General features: G+C 33.5%; 1 protein-coding gene across 3 annotated transcripts; it reads left to right on the forward strand.

Moving 5' to 3' along the window:
• Positions 1-215: 215 nt before the first annotated feature.
• LOC148599522 (uncharacterized) lies at positions 216-21,923 on the forward strand. 3 transcript variants are annotated; one of them, XM_088557714.1, is made up of 16 exons: positions 216-346; positions 2,099-2,307; positions 2,696-2,773; positions 4,860-4,998; positions 5,457-5,589; positions 6,472-6,565; positions 7,448-7,525; positions 7,826-7,980; positions 9,497-9,534; positions 9,848-9,953; positions 13,965-14,123; positions 15,619-15,763; positions 17,580-17,699; positions 18,047-18,122; positions 18,775-19,842; positions 20,440-21,923. In XM_088557714.1, exons 1-16 carry the CDS (start codon positions 241-243, stop codon positions 20,517-20,519), a joined length of 2,784 nt encoding a protein of 927 aa, XP_088413840.1. In that variant the 5' UTR covers positions 216-240; the 3' UTR covers positions 20,520-21,923. The 3 variants fall into 3 exon arrangements, with proteins under 3 accessions (XP_088413840.1, XP_088413841.1, XP_088413842.1); XM_088557715.1 differs by having other exon boundaries at positions 18,047-18,098; XM_088557716.1 differs by having other exon boundaries at positions 5,484-5,589.
• The last annotated feature ends 261 nt before the right edge of the window (positions 21,924-22,184 follow it).

The following is a 22,184-nucleotide window of genomic DNA, read 5'->3' on the forward strand; positions in this document are numbered from 1 at the left end:
TGTCTATACCAAACCCCCATTTGTACTGTAGAATTTGTCCGGTTTAGACAGGTGTTCGGTTTACTCAAGTTCAAAATACACTGTAGCGGATATGAAAGACTTAAAAACTTGTCTTGTTTAGAAAGGTTTTCAATTAAATCTGGGTTCGGGTTGAATAGTTTTCACTGTATATCCGTGTTGCTATCTATCATGATCTTTTTCAATGCATACTTATCTTCGTCATTGTACAAGAGACTCAACATGGAATCTGTAAAGGAGCTTGTTCTATTTCTAATTCTTTTAAACTTGTTTTCGGTTGCCTTTTGTTTTATGAAAATATCATCCGAAGATCACATTGAATATGAAGGTACGTAAAATTAGAATGTATCTCCTAACATCATTAAAACGTTCGCATAACATTTTTCGCATTTTATTGTCCCACGCGCATGAAATTTTTTCTTACGAACGTTCGTATTTTATTGTCTAAAGCGCATGATATTGTTTCTTGCGCACGTATGCATTTTATTACCTAACGCGTATGATATTTTTCTTACGCACGTTCGCATTTTATTGTCTTACGCGCATGTCATTTTCTTCTGTGTATGGTCTACACATTTTACAACGTTTACAAGAGAACTATAAAACAAAACGATACAGCACTACATTCATATAAAACTGATACAGATATGAGGTTGAAAATTATAATGAAAAATGCGAGACTTTGTTGAGCATTTCCACAGGTTCGAGTAGAATTTATATAATGGCATAGTTGTATCGCACTCAAGATACATAGTAACCGGTCTTAACTGAACCCAGTCTGATTAAAATACACGATTTAACATGTGCTAATCTGAATAAATTACACGATCTAACATGTGCCATTCTGATTAAATTACACGATCTAACATGTGCCAAGTCAAACAGGGTAGCGTAATTAAAGATTTAACTTTAACTACGTGTATACTCAAATTCACCTCAGCCTGTTTGCAGTGTTTTTTAGATTATTATTTTTATTACTCAAAAGTTCCTTTAAAAACTAGCCATTTTATTTATGTAGTTCTATACTACAATTCTCATACAATTATTTCTCGTTCTTACCTCCAACATTGAAAAAATTCTGAATTTATTTTTCCCACGAGAATTTTGCACTAAACGTATTGTTTACCCGCCATCTTGTTTCAATGGATATTTTGAGATGTTCCCTATTACCTCACAATTGAAGAGCTGAAATACCATGATTTCCCCCGCTATATTTCTGGTTCCCTGATAATTCAATACTTTATGTGCTAAGTTTCATATTAAGTACCAGTTGTAGCATTTTCATTCGGAACTTCTGGTTTTTTTCTTTCGCCAAAGGTAAAAAGCAGAAAGTTGTAGTACAGAACTGAACCTCGAATAAGCTAAAACACGACTAAACCAGACACTTTTTTAAAAGTCTTTCATATCAGTTTAAATGTGTTTTAAGTTGGGTACAACGAACACCAGTTTAGGGACCGGTCAAAATTTATCGCCACGTAGGACCGGTGCAAAAAAATAAGAGCCTAAATAAAAGTTGCAACCCTATGGCTATCTTACTTGAAAAAAAAATGATGCCCTATGTCAACTTGGTAATGAAAAAAGTTGGTGTCCTATCATAGTTTTCTTATAAAGTTTTTATTTAAAAATATTATATTAACACATACAGTACTAGTGTATTAAAGATCTTACAAATGAGGTATTGATATAAAACTTCTATAAAAATTTCCAGTTTAATACATAGTTATTCCAATTACAATAAATAACGTTTAATAGTTGTATTTTCTACTGCATTTATATATTGTTGACTATTTTTGCCATAATAGTTTTTTTTAAAGTTAATAAAAAAATTAGTTCAAAGTATTTGTTCCTAAAAAAATATGTGTCCTATGGATATTATCAGTAAGTAAGTGGTGCAAAAGCATTACATTAAAAAGTATCTGTCCTACTGCTATTTGCACTGGTCCTATGTGGCGATAAATTTTGACCGGTCCCTTAAGCCGAACAATTTCCTCAGTCTAAAAGGGGTTCTTTTAGACAGGTTTTACTATATTTTAATTAATAAAAAGATAACTATATGTTGATGTATGAAAATTAATTTCAGAGATTGTAAATGTACATTTGAAATCAGAAAAAAGAGTCAGAAGGTCTGCGGAAAATATAATCGTTTATGGGACATACCACTTGGAGTTCGCTATCGAGGGAACGGCAGTGTATGTTAACCTTGAGCAAAATACAAATATAGAAATAAGCATTCCTGCATTGACTTTAAAAGGGGGAATTTTGAGCATAAACGAAATGGAATCGGCGGAGGTGAGTTCTGCATTGTTTCATACGACGTTTATAACAAGGCCTGGCGTCGGTTTCGCAAAAAGTCGTAAGTGTGAAATTGATCGTAAATCATGACGTCACAATGCTATTTTAAATCATGATGTCATTACTTACGATCAACTTTACACTTACGACTTTTTGTGAAATCGAGACCAGGTGACGATTAACGAGTTTTGGAATACTAGTATAGTAAAAGTAAATACATTTTGTATATCTAGTAGCGTTGTTTTTGTTCTTTGCTTTCACTTTGTTTATATACGAATGCGTATAATCCTATATACCTTTAACTTTACTTCAAATCGTACAAAAGGATCAAATAAAAAACACACATGCTTTCAATGATGTAATTACCTTTTTCGAAAATTATTAGAACTCAACATTTTACCAAGATATCAACACAGGAGCAGTTTTTATGATACAGAAAAGCAGAACGGGAGGCGAAAGCATGGTAAGAGAACAACTATTTATCGTAAATCTTTGTAAGAGTCAGGGAGTGAATAAAACATGGTAAAAAAATATCGCTTTGACAGTATAATTTGATTATTTGTACATCAGTGTTAAAAGTAGGAACTTCGTCATATAGTTTTGACAGAATGAGTTATAGTTTCACGAAATGCATTACAGAGATATACACGTCTTTCAAAATGTAAAAATTTCAACATTCTACCAATTTCGTAAAGGAGCTAGACAAAATGAGATTCAATATTAACACAAGGGGCCAATATAATAAGAGAGTAATGATCATCGGTGGCATTTTAACATGCACGATTCAAACATTTCAAATTTTGCCTGATTCTCACAAAGATTTGTACTTTACTTTTGATTTTTAATTAGAATTTTAGAGGTTTTGAAATACTAGTAAACGTTGATTTCGTTGCACAAAAATAACGATTGACGGATACTGGCCACGAAGGGGAACCAATCAAAGGGATTTTGTTTGCTTGAAAATGATAATATAAGAAATGTTTTAGGTGTATGAATATAATGAGAATGGATATGTCAAAAAGACAACAACCCAACCCCACTTGGATGAAAAATGTCTGCCCAAGGTCACTCATTGATTTTCATTGATTGACGAGAAAATCTTAATACCACTATGCAGACTGCAGCTGGCCCCATAACAACATTATATGCAGGTATAGCCAAATAGTTGCCTCTATATACTTAAGTACCAGTCCACATAAAATTCAGACACTGCCAATGGTAAATGATTCATGATGTAGAAAAACTCACCTAACAAAAGAAGCTTTTTCAGTCAACATATGCTATACTTTCACATAACGATACTAATTTCTGCATTCAGATCTGAACTTTTTAGAAAAATCATACTTATATCTCCAACTAAAATCAACCAAATAAAACCAAATCAAGAGCGATAACTCTTGAAAAGCGAAAATTTCATGAACAATCTTTATACTCTTTATCTCAAAAGCGCAGCATTCTAATGAAAAACTAAGACTGGTTATGTGATCAGTAACAGTTTCTGAACAAGAAATAAAACTGAATTCGGTGGGTTTTTGACATGCACGAATCACCCCTGCCCGATTTTCAGAAAGACTGCTACTTAAGCTAGTTAACAGTTTGACATTATTGGTTCTGGCGACTTTGTAACATCCTATAGTATCCTTTTTAAAACCCCTGAATTGGAAAAAAAATTCAATGTGAAAACGACATACCAACGATGAATTTCAACCTGATAGTTTAATCATATTTATTAAGTAACTTGCATACTGTAACATTAAGTCAACACAATAGCGACTAATATATTATAGCAAAAGAATTATACAAACAAAAAACAAGACTAAAATTGAAAATAGAGATTGTTATTCAATTTGACGATCTCTCAAAAAGAAATCTGGATGCGAAATTAAAGATGTTCAATACGTCTCCTGAAATCATGAATAATAATTCTATATAACTCAAGGAAGTAGTGCTATATATTTGGTGAATTTGGTGCAAGCAGAAGGGATTGATATTCCATACTCAACCGGATATATTATATCCTGTTTAGGGTTAAAATGTGATGCTGTCGATAATACTGCAATAGATTTAATCAAGTTTTCAGTCGCTAACAAAATCATAAGCGACTCCTTCCATGTGCATGTTTATTTTCTGTTGTCCGTTGAGTGTTATATTTAGGGTTATTTTATTTACATTTTATGTTATATTTATTTATAGCTTTTTAAACATACTTTTTAAAACCTGTAAATGTTTAAATTTATCTGAGTTGTATCAGATCAATACTACTTTAAAGCATTATCGCCTACAAACATCATATATACTATTATATAATTTTGATTGCTTTTGTATGTATACAAATTTAGCTCCCGGGGATATAACATCTCAACTTGATTTTTCCATTACGTTTTGTTAACTAAAATTTCAACTTCTCAATTGCCTAAAATTAAAGATTTGAGAAATATTCGCAATTTGAGATTATTTATAAAACTAGGGACTACAACCTAATATTTATAAAAAAATACGTTTACTTATAAGTTTTGAAACTGTCATAACTAGATTTTTGTTGTTGACAGATTGGTGTATTACGAGTTAAAAACAGAGACTTTGTTATTCAATCTGACGATGATCTCTCTAAACAAAATGTGGCTGCCAAGTTCAAGATTTTCAAGCAAAGAATTTGGGACGTCGACTTTACCGATTTAAGCATAGCAGGTAATGTTAAAAAAATTAACCGATTTAATTAAACATAAAAGGTAATGATATCGCAAATTTACCGATGGTACCGCAGATTCACAATTTATTCATAGCAGGTAATGGTTTAGTAAATTACATTTAAGGTACTTCATAGTCACTCATAAAAATGATTTTCGTTTTGTCCCTTGATTCGGCTACATTCAACTCTACATCAGTTGCAAGTTGTTTACCCTTAGATTGTAGTACTTAACATTTGATGAAATCAACATTTTACAACTTAATAAAACCCTAATAAACGGATGTTTTGTTAGGGGTGTTTATTGGGACATTAGGAGTATCCCTATTATTTTTGTATTTTAATTCTTGAGATTTCAAAGTCATCATGAGATTACAAAATAAACAATAATGAATTGATGGGTAATTTTTATTTATTTTATTTATTATTATTTTTTTAAAAATAAATTTCCGAAAAATAGATTTATTCTACATTAATGGTATCCCAGATATAACAGATCCCAGAAATGTACCTGTTAAAAGAAGATGGAAGCGAGCCACAGGAGAGTATCAATTGGAACTTCTTATAGTTGTTGACTATTCAATCTTTAAATAGTACGTAAAATACCTTTAGTCTCTACTTGTTGGTGTAACTGTGTTGATGTTATGTCTCGGCGGTAACGCAAAGTTGTTTTAAAAGTTAATTTCTTGATAAAATTGTAAACGTTTTCACAAAGCACGGACTCTTTGTAAACATCCTCCAAGACAACATCGCAATAAACACACGATTGTTTCGAATAACTTATAGGACGAAAATTACAATATCAGACACATAGATCGTACAAGAAGACCTTTACGAACAGGCACAGTGGAAAGACAGAGTGTGTGAATTTCTTCCTTCAGCAGTAAGGTGCTTACACACCTCAGTTACGATCATATACTCTAAAGTATTAAGTTTCGCGGTGTACTAATTCATGCTATTTTGGCGTTTGACAGAAAAGCGCGAAAAAATAGTACCCAACAAATTGATTTTTGAACACTATAAAACTCTTATCATTTACTGAAATCGCGAAATTGATACCTGCGAATATGTTCACTTGACAGAACCGCGAAAATTAGCAACACTGAAAATTGATACGTATACTGCATATAGTGATTCATAGTAAATCAGAAAGAGGTTAGATTGTCTGCGGACATTAACTCCACCGAGTGGCAGACGTTCGTTTCCTCTCTTGCTGACCGCTGCAGACAGGACTTTGAAAATTCTTGGGCGTTATTCAAATTATACGTAGACAATCAGATAATGCCACACACAATCATTTATTTTTTCCCGACTTTGCAAGATTCTTGCATTTTCTGAGAGTGCTGGCTACAGTGTCTAGAGTGGATTTAGAACGTCAGACGTTGTTCGGAGCTTGCAGCAGACAAATTTACAATTATGAATACGGATCATGTTCACCGGAGTAGTGTTTGATATGCCTTTAATTTAATCCACAGCTGGTATGATAAGAGTACGGCAACAACAGATAAAGAGAAGGAAAAAGAAGCATTGGAAACTATCAAACAGTTCTATGCCTTTGTCATAAACGGAGTAAGAAAATATGTACTAACTAAAACGTTAAATACAATCTCCGTTCAATTTTTTTAACCGCACTTACGCTATTTTCGGTTATTAAGAAGGTAGACCTAGATGTAAAGGACACAATTCTTAGTAATCATTGGAACGTTTGTATTCATCATTTTACATCAATCTCGTGTAAGCATCAAAGTGACTTGGACTGATTTCATTCTGTTTCAGATAAAAGCTTGAAAGGCTTTGGGGAAATTGAAAATGATACAAACATATCACTGATTTCAAGAGTTATGACCCTTACTCTAGGTCTACCTCCTTAAAAGCGCCATGAACACCCTCCTTACCTGTGACATTGACTTTAAACACAGAACTACGTAGACGTAAAATCAGTACATACTGACTTAACGCCTATTGATTGGTTAATATCTTGCATTCAGTGGCAGAAACGATTTACATTACAGACCGAAATATTTGTTAAATCGATCAAGTCCTGCTCTGTAGTACTAAACCGATACATTAAGTCAGAGTTTAGTAATGTATATAAACTTCCAGATTTAGTGACATTGCATTGGCCCTAGGTTTACTGTTATATCAGTGTGTCGGGCAAACTATTGAACGCTTCTTTTTTTTCAAAGCGACATAAACCACAAAATTCAAAATATCAAAAGGTTGCACGGAGGGGAAGATTTAAAAGTCACGAAAACAGGGAATGAAACAATATGTAAAATTGGAGGTAAAATAGAACACACAGATAATGAAACTTTCGGTAATTGTTCACTGTTAGTTTTACAGACTAACCTTTGACGAATTGCTCATTTCATCCTATAGAGAAAAAGTATTACGTCTATCCATATATCATACAAATGTTTAAGATTTCTAATGAATATCAACATATTTTAGATTGACATTAGGTACAAAAACATACAGACCCAGGCATATACGATTTCAGTGCTTTTTGCTGGAATAATTATTGCACAGGTAAGACCAAAGTTTGCTTGTTTTCTGAAATATAAATTACCCAGATAATACCAAAACACGGTTGATTAGTTAATAATTGCACGGTTAATGCCAACCTTTGTTTGCCGGATTTAAAATTGCACAGGTAAAAACCAACGTTTTTTTTTCTGGCATAGTTATTGTATCTGGCAGTAGAATCTACACAAGTACATGATCAAAATAAAACAGGAATAAGGGACTATGCCACTGGCTAAGGACTTTTGTTTTGCACAGACCAACCAAAAAAAGAAAGAAAATGCATAATTCAAATTTTTTTCACAGACTCCAAGTGATTCTACATGGACAGAGACCATTAGAAATGAAAATGTTAGCACTGCGCAAGTTGACTCGAAGCATGCTTTAGAAAACTTTCGGACATGGATACAGCACATGGGTACAGCAATTCCAGGGAATGACCATGCTATGTTGTTCACGCGGTATGACAGCACGAATACAATAGCCCTTTCGTGTAAACTGCGGGTTAGTCGAGGAGCATGCGTGACATCCACTCTCGTGGGGTATATAGGTCTTGGTGTAGAATTTTCTTCATTGAAGTTTATATTTAGCATGCGCTCCGACTACCCTGCATTAAACACGGATGGGCCTATAAACATTTTAGTGTTTTTATGGAACGAAGATATATTCTAATAAGTTAGCCTACAAACATCCACAATTTGTTATACTGTATCCCCATTCACATTTTTTTTTCAATATATATCAATGCGTTCCTTTTATAAATATACAAAGACAAATAATCTGTTGTCTTTTGTTTTACATTTTATCGCCGTTATTGATATAAAATATAAAGCAAATGATACATGGGTCACGACATTGCGTAATCGATGAGTATAGTTTGTTTACTCTTCAGGGATGATTATTAAGCTAGCTTTCGTTGTTTACATGGCAAGGATAACTATATGCATGTACAAGGAAGTACAAGCTTCGCAAATTAGACAACACGTGCTTTATAAATAGTTCTTTCATTATTAGCCACAAATTGCTTTAAACAATATCTGTTCCTTTCGAGAAATCGTATGCTACATTAACAGCTTTTACGATATAACTAACGTCCCTTGTTATGACTAGCCCGGCCTCCATTTGCATCCCGATAATTATATGCATGATACATAAATCTTACATATATCTTTTATTCTCTAAACACCAACATCTTTGGTACAGAGATAAAAAAGACACATATATAATTGAGAACACTGAGAATGATAATAAAACGCATGTACAGCAAGTTAAGTTATTTAGAGATGCACTAAAAATCATTTAACGTTATCACCCAGAGAGTCTAATTTTTGTTTATAATACGAATACATTTGCACAAATTATTGACATCAGGATGATACTAGAGTTCGATTTTTATTACCAGATGTTAATAAATCTGTAACAACAAATAATACAATTTAGTGAATGATGATCTAACTTCAAATTACAAACATGCGAACTCAATATGAAATAATATCACAATCTACGCATACATGTTATTTATAATATGAAATATTTCATTAGTTTAAATAGTACAGCTACATGTATTCAAATTAAATCTTTAAAACCACGCTTCCTTTTAACTTAAAAGTTACACTTTCAACACAGTGTAAATATGCAGTTCGAATATAAAAATAACATTATCGCAGATATACATTTTATATATATATCTATTTGAAAATAGTCCGTGATGTACTTATCTAGTTTCATGTGCTATGTACTCATGACCATATACGTGTATAAATAACGGAGGTAACTCCATTATGAAATTCTATATGCGATAATCTACAAACAATGTAAAAGTACCTACCAATCCGCTACCATCATGCCATTGACATTGATTTGATTGATTATACGAGATTTATGAAACCATGGTAACCGTAAAGTAAAATATTTTATTAGTTTCTTGCCCATTGTTTCGTTAATATTTAATACTATACAATCTTTTCGTAATTTCAGATATGACTTAACCCATGAGAGCTCAGGATCTAATGCAGGTTAAACATTGTTGATTTTTGTTATGTGTATAGAGTCTTTATCCAAATTTCATATGCAATTTTCACTTTTCGCGTAGAATTTATACGCCACGAGTTATTATTAACACTTATTATATATTCGATCAAGGTTGAAATCGTTCTATTTCTCAGTTTCATGCTTTATTTTCATTAATTCAAGTAGAGAGAAAAAACAGATCACACAAATTATTTTTACATGTAGTGATCATTTACTCTGCGATCAAAGTCCATGAAAAAGTTTGCAAAAAGCAAGAACATATAAACATAAATTTGGTTTTACATTGCTGTATTTTAGGCTTGGCCTACGTAGGCACAGTGTGTACACCAAGCAGCCAATCTATAGTTGAAGATCATTTCGGCTTTATTATGATAACGGTTGCTGCACATGAACTCGGACACAGGTATGTTAATATATTTTGGGTAAAAACGTTTTAATACCAAAATATTTATCGAAACTTTTCAAACAATTTCGTTGTCTTTTTTCCAAAATTTCCATGCAGCAATTATTTTCCTCACCCATGGAGGCCATCACTACCTGTCCATTAGATGAAAATATTTTTCTACTTGTATTTTTGATCTATATTACGTGGCCTCACATTTTTTCCGATCGTTTGTCTAACATTCTAATATTTTGTATACATTGGGTTATAATTTAATTCCAGGAGTTGCATGTTTCCTGTTATCCCCAGTAATCTCATTGGGCTAATAATGCCACATTACAGTGATGTCATGAACCATTTGTCATTTTAATGCTAATTATCATAATTTATTAAAAAATAGCATGACTTATCGAATATAACCTGTTTAACACAAAGTCGATAGTTCACAATATGATATAGATTTCGCCCTCGCCCTCCGGCTGAAAGGTCACAGCAAGAATACCATCCCCATCGGTTACGCTGTCAAGAGAGAGAAATAATCAAGAACAGATTATCGTGAACGGAGAACGTAAGGATCGTGAACACATTGTTTATTTCTTCTGACAATTTCAGCGAAACTGAAATGTTTTACAGATAAAAAAAAATCAAATATGTCTGTCAGAATGATTACCATTTGCAAAAACTATGGAATAATGTACATTTATTTCCAAAAAAAAACCCAACGAAACAATTCGCTCATTATGGTGTAGCATAATAATAGATACACACTTTTAATTAAAATACCTAGGGCGCAATGCTGCTCTTTGCATTTTCTAAAAAATGAATTACTAAAAATGACAGACCCTTTGCTTTAAAACCTTTGCATCTGATAATCATTTTGACAGACATCCTTGATTTTTTTTGCTGAAATTGTCAAAAAAGTAATAAAACACGTGTTTACGATCCATTCGCAATCAAGCTGAATACTATCGATTTGTTTTCGGTCAATTCTTTCGCTTGACAGTCTGACGGGGGTGAATATGCCGATCACAAAGTTTAAAATTTATGTTGAAAATAGCAATAAATAATTTATTGATTAGCATGATAATCACAATATAACTACTGGCTTCACGAACGCTTAAATATATAGCTCGTGCGTTTAACAATATCCACGCACTTGTTAAATCATGACATTTTTTGACATTCTTGACCATATGTTGGTTATTCACTCATTTCAATTTTTATTATATTTTCTGTAAGAGAGGATAATAATATACTGTAAATAAATTGCTAACATCTATAATGACTGAAGGGTTTTCAGCAAAAAGTTTTAAAAAATCCAATGTCCCTGCAGACCTATAACCACTTAACAATTTACAAAGTATAACCTCGTTAGCTGACAGTTTCTGCTTCACAGTATAAGAGAAAATATCACAATGAACATGGACGCAGTATTAATATGGTTTTAGGCTATGCTTACGATGAACAAATCTTAGTCAATATAACATTTAGGCATACAAAAAGAGAGCATCGGACCAGTGGTTTAGCTAAAGAAGAAATCATAAGTGTGCCAAAACATTTAAAAGGAGTACATATGATTAACAAATGGGAGTGTTTGTTTCCTATGCATAAGAAGGCACACTGAAAGATTGAATTCAGGTGGAGGATCCAGGATTTTAAATTAGGGGGGCGCAGAGAAAAATTTGTTTAGGTTAAATTTTGAAATATTCTTTTAGAGTGTGTGCAATGTAGATATCTTTTGTGGTAAAATTAGCGAGAAATTAAAGTTTCAACCTTATAATGCCTAAACATACCCCTGACAACCCATGCGCCCAAAACGCCCACGCCTGAATCCGCCCCTGGAGATTGCATTAACTGTATAGATCCTATAAAATATTTCGGCTTTGACCCAAAATACTTTCTTTATATCAACAACACAATTAATTCATAAATAGTGTGTCAAATCTTATACGGATCTCCAATTAATTCGAAATATCTGGCTCCGACTGTCGATTCATTATGGTACTATGTTGTTGGTCTAAGAAAAAAATTGGTATTATTCTTATAATTCTCTGTTTATCCGTTTCTCTGGGGACTTCTCCTTTCGCTATAATACATTCTTTTGTACCTCGTGAAGAACAAGGACTCCATATATTTTAAATTAGGGCTCAAGTACTATCATGTACTGCACATTTTTATTTGCAATTATGATTGTATACTATAGCATAATTATGAATATTATCTCATTATAAAATCTAAAAACAAGGAAACAAGTAGTCTTTGCAATTCAAAACCTCTCTCCCACTTATGCATGCAGTAAACGATTGTAATATACCTAAAAGAACGAATGCTATAGCCATACTAATGATTTCCAGACTATGTCAGGCTGAAATCGTAATGACGTTGTTTCACAAGATGCTACGTATAGCAAACGGCATTTTGCTTCAACTCGAAGGGAACATGAAATGAACACATTAAGCAAACTGGCAAGGAGTTAGATTGACAACATTTAAATATTCATATTTATCATATTTAACTCACACCCAAGCTACAAGTATTCACATATATTTCTTATGTTTGGATATCTGCACAAACAATCAAACATGCCCGAAGTCCCCTACTTTGTTTAGTTCATTTCAAACGGAAAACATAAAACAACCTGTAAGGTTACAAAAAAAAAATATTCCAGGTTGGTATACGAAGGGGTAGAACAAATCGCTATCGTCAATGCTATCATTATTCTCGTCAATTCTATCCCGCCAAGAGGCCGGTGCAATGAAATTGAAATATCCCCCCTTTCCACCAAGAAATTCTCATAACCTAGAGCTGTCTTCAAATCAAAAGCTATCTCAGTATCCAGTAACAAACTGTATATTCATGACTGGTCTGTGTGAAGGATATGGGTATATCAGCCAGAATGTTCAATACACGCTTTTAATTCACGACAGGGTAACTCTGTTAAGGACCTGTTTGCCGACACATGGATACTATTAGTGACAGTTGCGTGTTTTGCTGCTGACACGTCACATGAAACAAACTGGACATAAAAAGTGTCTGAGGTGCAGTTTCTGTCGCATTTCATGACCTTTCAAAAACCGGGTAGCAAAAAAATGTTTCTTTCTTTTGGCTTGAATTAGCATGTTTAAGTCCAAATCAATTATGATACAATGATATACTGTTTCGTTATGTGCAATAAAAACAACTTTGGCTAATAACGATGTGTTGTTTCAGCTATTTTCTTTGAATTGCATTTATTGCATTATATCGGTATTGTCTTTTTTCATAATAAACACATGATTTCCGCTTTTCAACAACCTGATTGACCAGTTTTCGTTGTAGCCAGACCAAGAAGAAATTATAGACAGATTCAGTGGTGTTCTTTTGAGTTTATAATTATATGTTTATCACAAAGTTTGTCAACAACTGAGATGGTTATGAAAAACTAGTATTATATAATTCTCTTTGCAAATATACGAAATATTCACACAATGGATCAAATGGGAACTTGTAATTGAACTAATGGAGAAATGACACATTCAAAGCTGCTATTTAAATAGAAAATAAAAAAGGTGTTTTTTAATATCTACTTTCTAATTTTACATTTCAAGACTTCAAGACCTTTCTTTTTTAACTGCTAAAATTTGAAAGTTTTTGGCATATTTCCCAAGACGGCCGCAGATGGCACTTTTTGATAGTTTTTCTTAAATATAGCTATTGATTCTTGTATGAGATGGAATTTGAGCTGATCTGATGTAACAAGTTTGGAATTTTTCTTAAGAGCAAAGGGAAATTAGTCTTACAAAAATGATACATTTTTATCTTAAAAGTAATGACTGACGTTTTATCCCATTTTCTTATTGCGTATACGACATCGATATTTCGATAGAGCTTGAAATAAGCTTTCCATCGATATATAATTTAACCATATTATATTCCGGTGCATTAAATGCTCAAAAATTGAAAGCTTGCTATCCTAAAGTTTTCATTGATTATAATTAGATATGATGAATCATCCACGCCTGGTATTTATACTTAATCATATTGTTTTTTCAGTTTAAGTGCAAAGCATGATGGAGATGGCAATTTATGTGCATTCAGCGATTATTATATAATGTCAGCTTCTACAAGCCCTTTATCTGATGCTGGTACTGTCGTTAACCAATGGAAATTTTCATCATGTTCCACGAGCTACTTCACTTCTTACATAGATTCGTAAGTATGCAATCGGACCATTGTGATTACACTGAACCATCTCAGTATACTGAGTGTTTCGTATGAATATCTACAATATTTATTTAACCTTTTCTGTCAAAATCAGACATTTCAGATCACAATAGACATCCAAGACCGAACTAGAATCATCAATCTTAATGACCTTCGTATGGAGCTAGGAGGTGACGTACTATGTCTTAATTTCACATCCATTTATTTTGAAGTCAAGATACTATGAAAGTACTATTGTTCGTGCGGTACCAATTTTCGTGGTTTTAGTGGTTAAGTCACACCACGAAATTTGGTTCCCAATGAAAAGGAGGTTTACTGAAAACGTCGAAACCACGAAATCAAGATTTCACGAACTTGTGTATCTGCCCTTATCCACGAAAATTGGTATCCACGAATTAAATTTACTTTCACAATAAATTATTAATTATGAAACACCCGCAAAGACACGAAAACTGTAGAATTGTTAAATGTATGAAAAACATATAGAAACATTTAACTCACAAACATGAAATTCAATTTCTTAATCGTGTTTTTGTTAATGAGAAAATCGAAATATAAATTAAATAAAATAATTTGCAACTACTTGTACTTGTACCCTGTCAATTGTAAGTAATCTTTGAATTATGTTGGACTTTGAGGAAATATTCTATTAGGGATATATTCACAAGTTCTTCCAATTTGCTATTACACAATTGACAATTTTCCCGATTGTTATGGATATCTTTAACCAGAAAATATTAGTTTTTCCTCATTCAGGGAAGAATGAGCTATTCTTATTGGATAAAAACCATGTGGTTTTCATTAATTAACGTTACAATGTGAAGAGGTACATTACCACATGAAATGTCCATGTTATAACCGTGCAGTAAAACAGTAAACCGCGGCAGTTATATTTTCGATATTTCCACGGCGGTAAGATCTGTAACGCGAAAATGAAACTGTCTTTTTTCCAAGAAAGTATAGAATAATTTGGAGAAAAATTGCATTTTAAAGCTGCACGAAGGTAGATTGGTCACATTAACCACAAAAAAAAGACGGTGGGGACATTTTCCGGTTTACAATTTACGCTTTAGATTCTTCAATCACATAAATATTATAGTTGATGATCTAGGGGGCTTTATTGATTAATTGTCTGCCCTTGGAAAGTTATACTGCCATCAAAATCAGTAATGCACTCACCGGCTGTGGCTCGAGACAATATCAACATTTCAGGTCTTGGTAGTCAATTTGTCATAAAAATGTCTTCTATATAAGAAACTATAAACCCTTTTGAGCTAACGTTGAGGTAGTCGATGAGCATGCGTAGAACATGCTCAATATACACTTCCGCGAGGAAAACACTTTTGTTCTACCCAAGCTCTACCTCGCGGAAGTGTATATTGAGCATGCTCACCAACTTACCACAAAAGGGTCTATTGGATAACTAATCATGAATCAGAATAGTCAAGTTCTATACGGATGTTTCATTATATTTATCATCTAGGGTTACACCAAACTGCATGAAAGAGCTACACTCAGGGTACAATGCTACTGCCCTGTTGCAATATAAGAATGACCAACCGGGTCAAGTGTATGATGCCGATTCACAATGTAAACACACCCTGGGAACATCATCGTATCTCTGTAAGGTACGATTTAAAAAAAAGAATTGTTAAATAAAATGAAATTCATAGACAAAACTGAGTAAAACGAAACTTAATGAGTACTGGGATGAACTTCGTGCACCTTACACAGCAACAGCGGTGCCCCTGGTTGAATATCATGCAATGTGAATTTTTGATGGTTGAAGACTATTTGTAATGTTAGAAACTGACAGTTCACGGTTGGTAATCAGAATATAAGATAAAACACTGTCTTGTTAGAAGAATATTTATAAAGTCACGTATTTCTTTTTTGTTCATATTACATACAATGAAGGCCGCACACTACCACTAGTCGTATTACTCAAGGTTAATTTATTGCATGTGTTTTTTCTTAGACATGTGATCGTTCACTCACACATATGATCAAGAGCGTTGGGCTGTTCCAGCCTAGCTGCTCTTCAATCTGAAAATGTTTTTAATGATGTCTTAAATTTCTATGACTATCAATTTTGTCCCTCATATTTCTCAGCAAGTATTTTGCATGCTCCCTCCGACCTGATATCTTAGATCTTCTTGCAACCGGTATAAAAATTATCTCTTAATATGCAACGGATTAGCAACGGAAAAGTCCTCTGATTTTTTAAATTTTGGTGTTTCTAGAAAAGCAGTGGACGCTTACTCCACCGGTGCACCTGGTCCATGCTCCCAGTTTTTAGTGGAGTTTTGTATGTCTGTTTTCCACGTCTGGTCTTTGTCCCTAGATAGTATTCTTTTGATTACCGCGTTAACCGTGGTTCCCTTGATTATTCATCTAAATAATTATCGATATATAAAAGCAATAAGTCCTCTGATTTTTTAATCTGTTATACCACTTTTCCCAATATTAAGTTGAAGAGTATTATACATCGTTGTAACTTAAAATAATGGAACACCTTGATACAAAAACGTCGTACTAGGTAGAAATTCTCCGAACTTTGTAAAAACGATTCCAAATCATCTTCTGAATGCAATAAAGATGTTGTCAAAATGCTGAAATATTTAATCGACAACGTCTTTATCCCGTGTGGTGGACTCACCACTTAACGATAACCAAACGCGATAATTTCTCATTCCGTATTGTCAACTTTCCTTTGATCAGTGGCAACATACATTCAGAAGCTGTTATAGAGTTATCCTATCACAACCCATTTTTTTTTTATCATGCTCAGCTTCTTACAATTTGGCTTCTGGAACAAGGTTAAGTTGTCCCAGATACAAGTCATCACCACAAAAAGTTTTATAGTTGTCACATTGATGTATTGATATATGATGTATCCATCTGCAATGTGATAACCGATTTTTTCAACGTGACATAATTTTTCTTTCCTATTTCGTCCATCCCGGACGTGACGTTTTATGAGCGTCTAGGCGGGTGTTTTTAGAGGAGAGGACACTTTACATGCCGACACACCCAGTTCATTTTCCCAGTTTTCAGTGGAGTCCGGGTTGCTCATATAATTTTGTTTCTTTTTATGTGTTATTTTGGTTTCATCAAGTTCTTAAATGTGTCTGCCTATTTTCCTGGTCTGGTGTTTATCCTTGAAGTATATTCGTTGAATTTTCGCTGGAATATTGGTTTCCCCAGTGATAAGTATTTGCATTAAATTATCAGGATTAAGATAACTTCAGAAATAAAATAAAAAAATCTTTTGAGCGTCATGTTAAGTGTATACAAGTATGTCACTTCTGAGGAGTTCCCATTGAAAGATGGCAGTAACCAAATCAATCCAAACTTAAGAATGTTGTATACACAAATTTGATAAAAGTGTCAATGTGAAAGCATTTTAACAAACATATAGTTACTAATTATATCAACTTGCAGGGTTTGTACAAAGGACATTTCTCTACAATATGCACAGCACTTTATTGTGCTATTCCGGAAGCACCCGGATATTGCAGAAGAATATTAGCAGCCGAGGGAACGCTTTGTGGAAATCAAATGGTTAGTTAGAAATCGTTACGTTTTATCGATAAATATTATTAAATACACCTTTTATCATTATAGTTCCTTCACGCAGCTACAAATGTTGTAAAATACAAATTCTCATAAGAATCAGGAAGGCTAGATAGTTAAAGCGAAATATTGAAACGAACAGTTACATAGTCAAAACACTCCAGAAGCAACACCTTTACGCTGTTAAGCGTAGGTCTAATATGGCGAGGAAAGATTTATCATTCTAAATTGAAATTGGTTGAAATGCATTGCAAACTTCTGTGTCATTTTATTTCAGTATTCATTATACGCCAAGGTATGATATAACGTATACTAGAAGTAAAAATATTTTTCAGTGGTGTCAATTAGGCGAATGCAAGTTTGATTTGCGAGCTCCGACTGGAAATGGTATGAACATTTTCATAAGCATGGGTATTTATCTACGCAACCAAAACCTTACAGAGATTTGTGTATCACAGTGCAGGTTAAAAAAGCGAGGGGACGTTCGTTCCTACTAAAATTAATAAAATATGAATATTTCTTGCAAGAAATTTTGATTTTAAGACACTAACTGTATCCCCTAAAATACTTATTTTGGAAAAATAGGAACTGTATTTGCATGGAATTAGGCATTCCTCTGAGGTAATTCCCCTCCCAAAAATGGTCATATTCCACTTACCTAAAATTTTGGATCGTCCTCTGTATATGTTACATCCAAACCATCTACTCCACAGACAAAAAAAAATTAAACAGAAAGACAAAACAAAAAACAAAACAAAAACAAAAACAAAAACAAAAACAAAAACGAAAATGAAATTAACGCATAAAAGTACCTACAATTAAATTCAACTTAGATGTTGTGAGTAAAGAAATTTGCCCGATCGAGTAAGTTCTGATCGCTAAAGAAACACTAACACCAAGAAATACGGCCAACACATGATATGCATGCTTAAGTAAGATTATTTGGTTACTCGTTGTCCAATAAGAATTATTAGTTAAAGTTACATGTACTTATAGCCATGCTTAATTTTCTTTTTAAGGTGTAACGTAATTTCACTTCACTGCCTTATTTATTTCCTTGTAGAAAACTGTTTGTATGGCGATATTGAGGGGCAAGTGTATAGTAACCAACCTTGGAACTGTTCTGATGTTGCCTCCATTGCTCCACACAACTGCCTTCAAGTCGCCACTGCTTGCTGTGATTCGTGTGCTCCATATCTGCCAACAGTAACTATAGCAACCGAACTACAAACTTCATATCAAACATCTGTTGTGGCACAGTCATTAACATCCGAGGCTGAATCTACAACAGACCAAACGTCAACAACAATAATTGGACTGACTAATTCAACTTTATCTACACTAGAGCTTCCGTTTACACCATCATCTGAACTAACGGAGTCATCAGCTTCTGAAAATATACATACACCAGAGCTAACAACAATAATGTCATCTAAACTAACGGATTCATTAACGCCCGAATCGGTATTTACAACAGAACAAACGTCAACGGTATCCGAATTGGCGGAGTTACCAACGTCCGATATTGCATTTATAACAGACCAAATTTCAATAACAACATCTGAGTTGACGGATTTATCAACGTCTAAAACTGCATTTACAAGAGATCAAAGGTCAGCAACAACGTCTGAACTGACTGATTCAGAAAGTAGATCTACAACGGCGCCAACGATTGCAAACTTATCTGAACCGATGGGACCATCTACGTCCGAAACTGTGTTTACAACAGAGAATACGTCATCAACCTCATCTCAACTGACGGAGACATCAACCTCCGAAATAATATCTACAACTGAGCAAATGTCAATAACCACATCCGGACAGATGGAGCAAGAAACATCTGAAGCTATAACAACGACAAAACTGGCACCGACATCAACAAGCAGAATGACATCATCATCTCCAGCTTTGTCTACGGAGGTATATCTGTCAACAAAATCTCTAAAACTGACGGAACCAAAGTCGACACGAATGCCTGGTGGAACATCACTGACGACCAATTTTTCTACTATAGATACCACTGATAAATTGACCACACCCCACACTGAGCCGTTGTCTCAGACAATATCATCATTGTTTTCGATCACGAAGTTGACAACAATAGACTCAACCCTGAATACAAACAATTTTAGTAAGTAGCGACACTCTGTACAGTAAATATGATTTTGTGTATTTCCTGGTTGCATACCTCACTCGATGAATGGAAATATTGCCTGTCCATCGTTTGTATACATTTTCAAGGATTCATAAGGAATTTCAATTGGTAGACCTAGGTTTTCATTACGAAATAATTAATAGGAGATACGTAGACATGTGGTACACCAGCTTATTTTTTTATTGACACAGGGGTATGTTTAGGTTGATTTGACAGGTTCAGCTAGCAATGGGTGGTACTATATTTGGTGTTTAACAGTAACACCCAATGATAGTACAACACGACAAATCACCCAAAACGAGCCCCTATGTGGTTGATAGCTGCTTCCATTGCTTAGTATTTTAAGAACCAATTAATTTAGTTGGTCGATCTAGTACAGTGCATGGCCCTCGGTAAATAATTGAAAATGTTTTTGTGGTTATATGCATACACTACCTGGCATTGGCCGTCACTGAAAAAAAACACCGTTATTTTACTGAAAGTCTGGCGGAAATAATGTCATAGAAAACTGCCAAAACGATTTCTTTATTTAACAATGATATTTGTTATTTTATTATTTTGATTTTATTACAGATTCTGGTGTTTGCAGGGTATTTGGGAAAGAAATATTGGTTCTATTTGGTATTGTTTTGACTAAAGTACTCCTCTTTTAGAGCCAAATACTTCGAGCTTACAGCGGCTAATTATATCTTGGTCATATAGAAGTTGATTTCACACAATTTTTGTCCACTTTCCATTGGGAACTGTTGATCCCAAACCGGATACCTTGGAGATAACTCTTGACTACTATCTCATTTCTTCAGAGGATATAAGTGTCAGATGAACATAAGTACTCAAGTATCATTATTTAAGTAAACTGTCGTATAATTGAAAAATAAATACACTTATTGTGCTTATCATTAACACGTTGATCTCATTGGATAATCAGTTTTTTTAAATGATGCTTCATGAGTCGATAAAACACATTTGTATCTATTTCTATAGGCCATGCATACAGTTACTGAACAATACTTTTAATCTCCATTTATTAAAAAAATACCAAAACCATGTTTGCCATCACAGATGAAATAGAATAAGAGAAACATATCAAAGAGTAATCAAGGGAACCAAGGCCATAGCGGTAATCAAAAGAATGTAACCCAGGGACAAAGACCAGACATGGAAAACAGTCATACACAACAAAGAACATAAAGTAACTAAAATCATACATACAAAGTAACAAAAGTAAATGAGCAACTCGGACTCCACTAAAAACTGGGATCATGGACCAGGTGCACCGGTGGGGTAAGCGTCCTCTGCTTTTCTAGAAACACCTGCCGATAAAATATGATAATAAGAATTGAATGTGTCATCTTTGAAGATTCACAAACGTGTGAAATCATATACTTTGATGCATTTTCCATGCATGACTTTTCTTTTGAATACGTCATACCATAAAAATAGTGCATGAATATTCCAGTGATGATATTTTCCATTCAAATGAATAGAAGACCTTAATTGGTTGTGCCATTTTGGTATCGATGACGTCATGAATTGATGAATTATTTGAACTAAATCAATATGGGAATTTATCACACACTTTCGTTATGTTATTTTCAACGGGGGAATAAAACCATAAAATAACTTTAAAACTATTGTTGCATTCAAAATACGAAGAAACCAATATTGATACAAATAAGTGTTGAGATTAAGATAGTTAAATGATTTGTTTACATAGGAAATAAAAATGGCGGGAAATTTTTCCTGCAACAGATTTGCAGATGATTTGATTTTAAATCCCTAAATCTGCACTATAAAATGTCTCTATGATGTTTTGACTTTATTTCAGTAATAATAAGTTTCTCATTATTTTATGTATAACATTTACTAAAGATCATGTTCTCAATATTGCACCTAGATTTGTTTATTCTTTATATACTATAACGCTAATATATCTGTACTTTATGTCTGTATGTCTGTATGTCCTGTTCTTATTTATAACTTTCGGCCGACTTAAATTATAATGTTATATAGAACATATTAGAATATATATGAATACATAAACTTTTTAAACTAAACTTAGTTTTCTTTTCCTCTTTCGTCTACTCCTGACGTTACGTTTTTTAGGATGAAACATATCAATGTTTTTTGAAAAGCAGAAGAAAAAAATACACAAAGTGAACGGATATGGTGAAATCTACAAGTGTATCAATATATAACAAATTTAAAATAGTAAATATTTCCAGATATCACCCAAAGATTTGTAACAGAAAAGTAAACATACGTTTATGGAAGCTATGGAAGGCCACAAAAGCAATAAAATCAACCATAACCGAACA

The sequence above is a fragment of the Perna viridis genome, chromosome 13 (assembly GCF_037379345.1).
Source record: "Perna viridis isolate PV_CMFRI_1.1 ecotype Kerala chromosome 13, ASM3737934v1, whole genome shotgun sequence".
Lineage (NCBI taxonomy): Eukaryota > Metazoa > Mollusca > Bivalvia > Mytilida > Mytilidae > Perna > Perna viridis.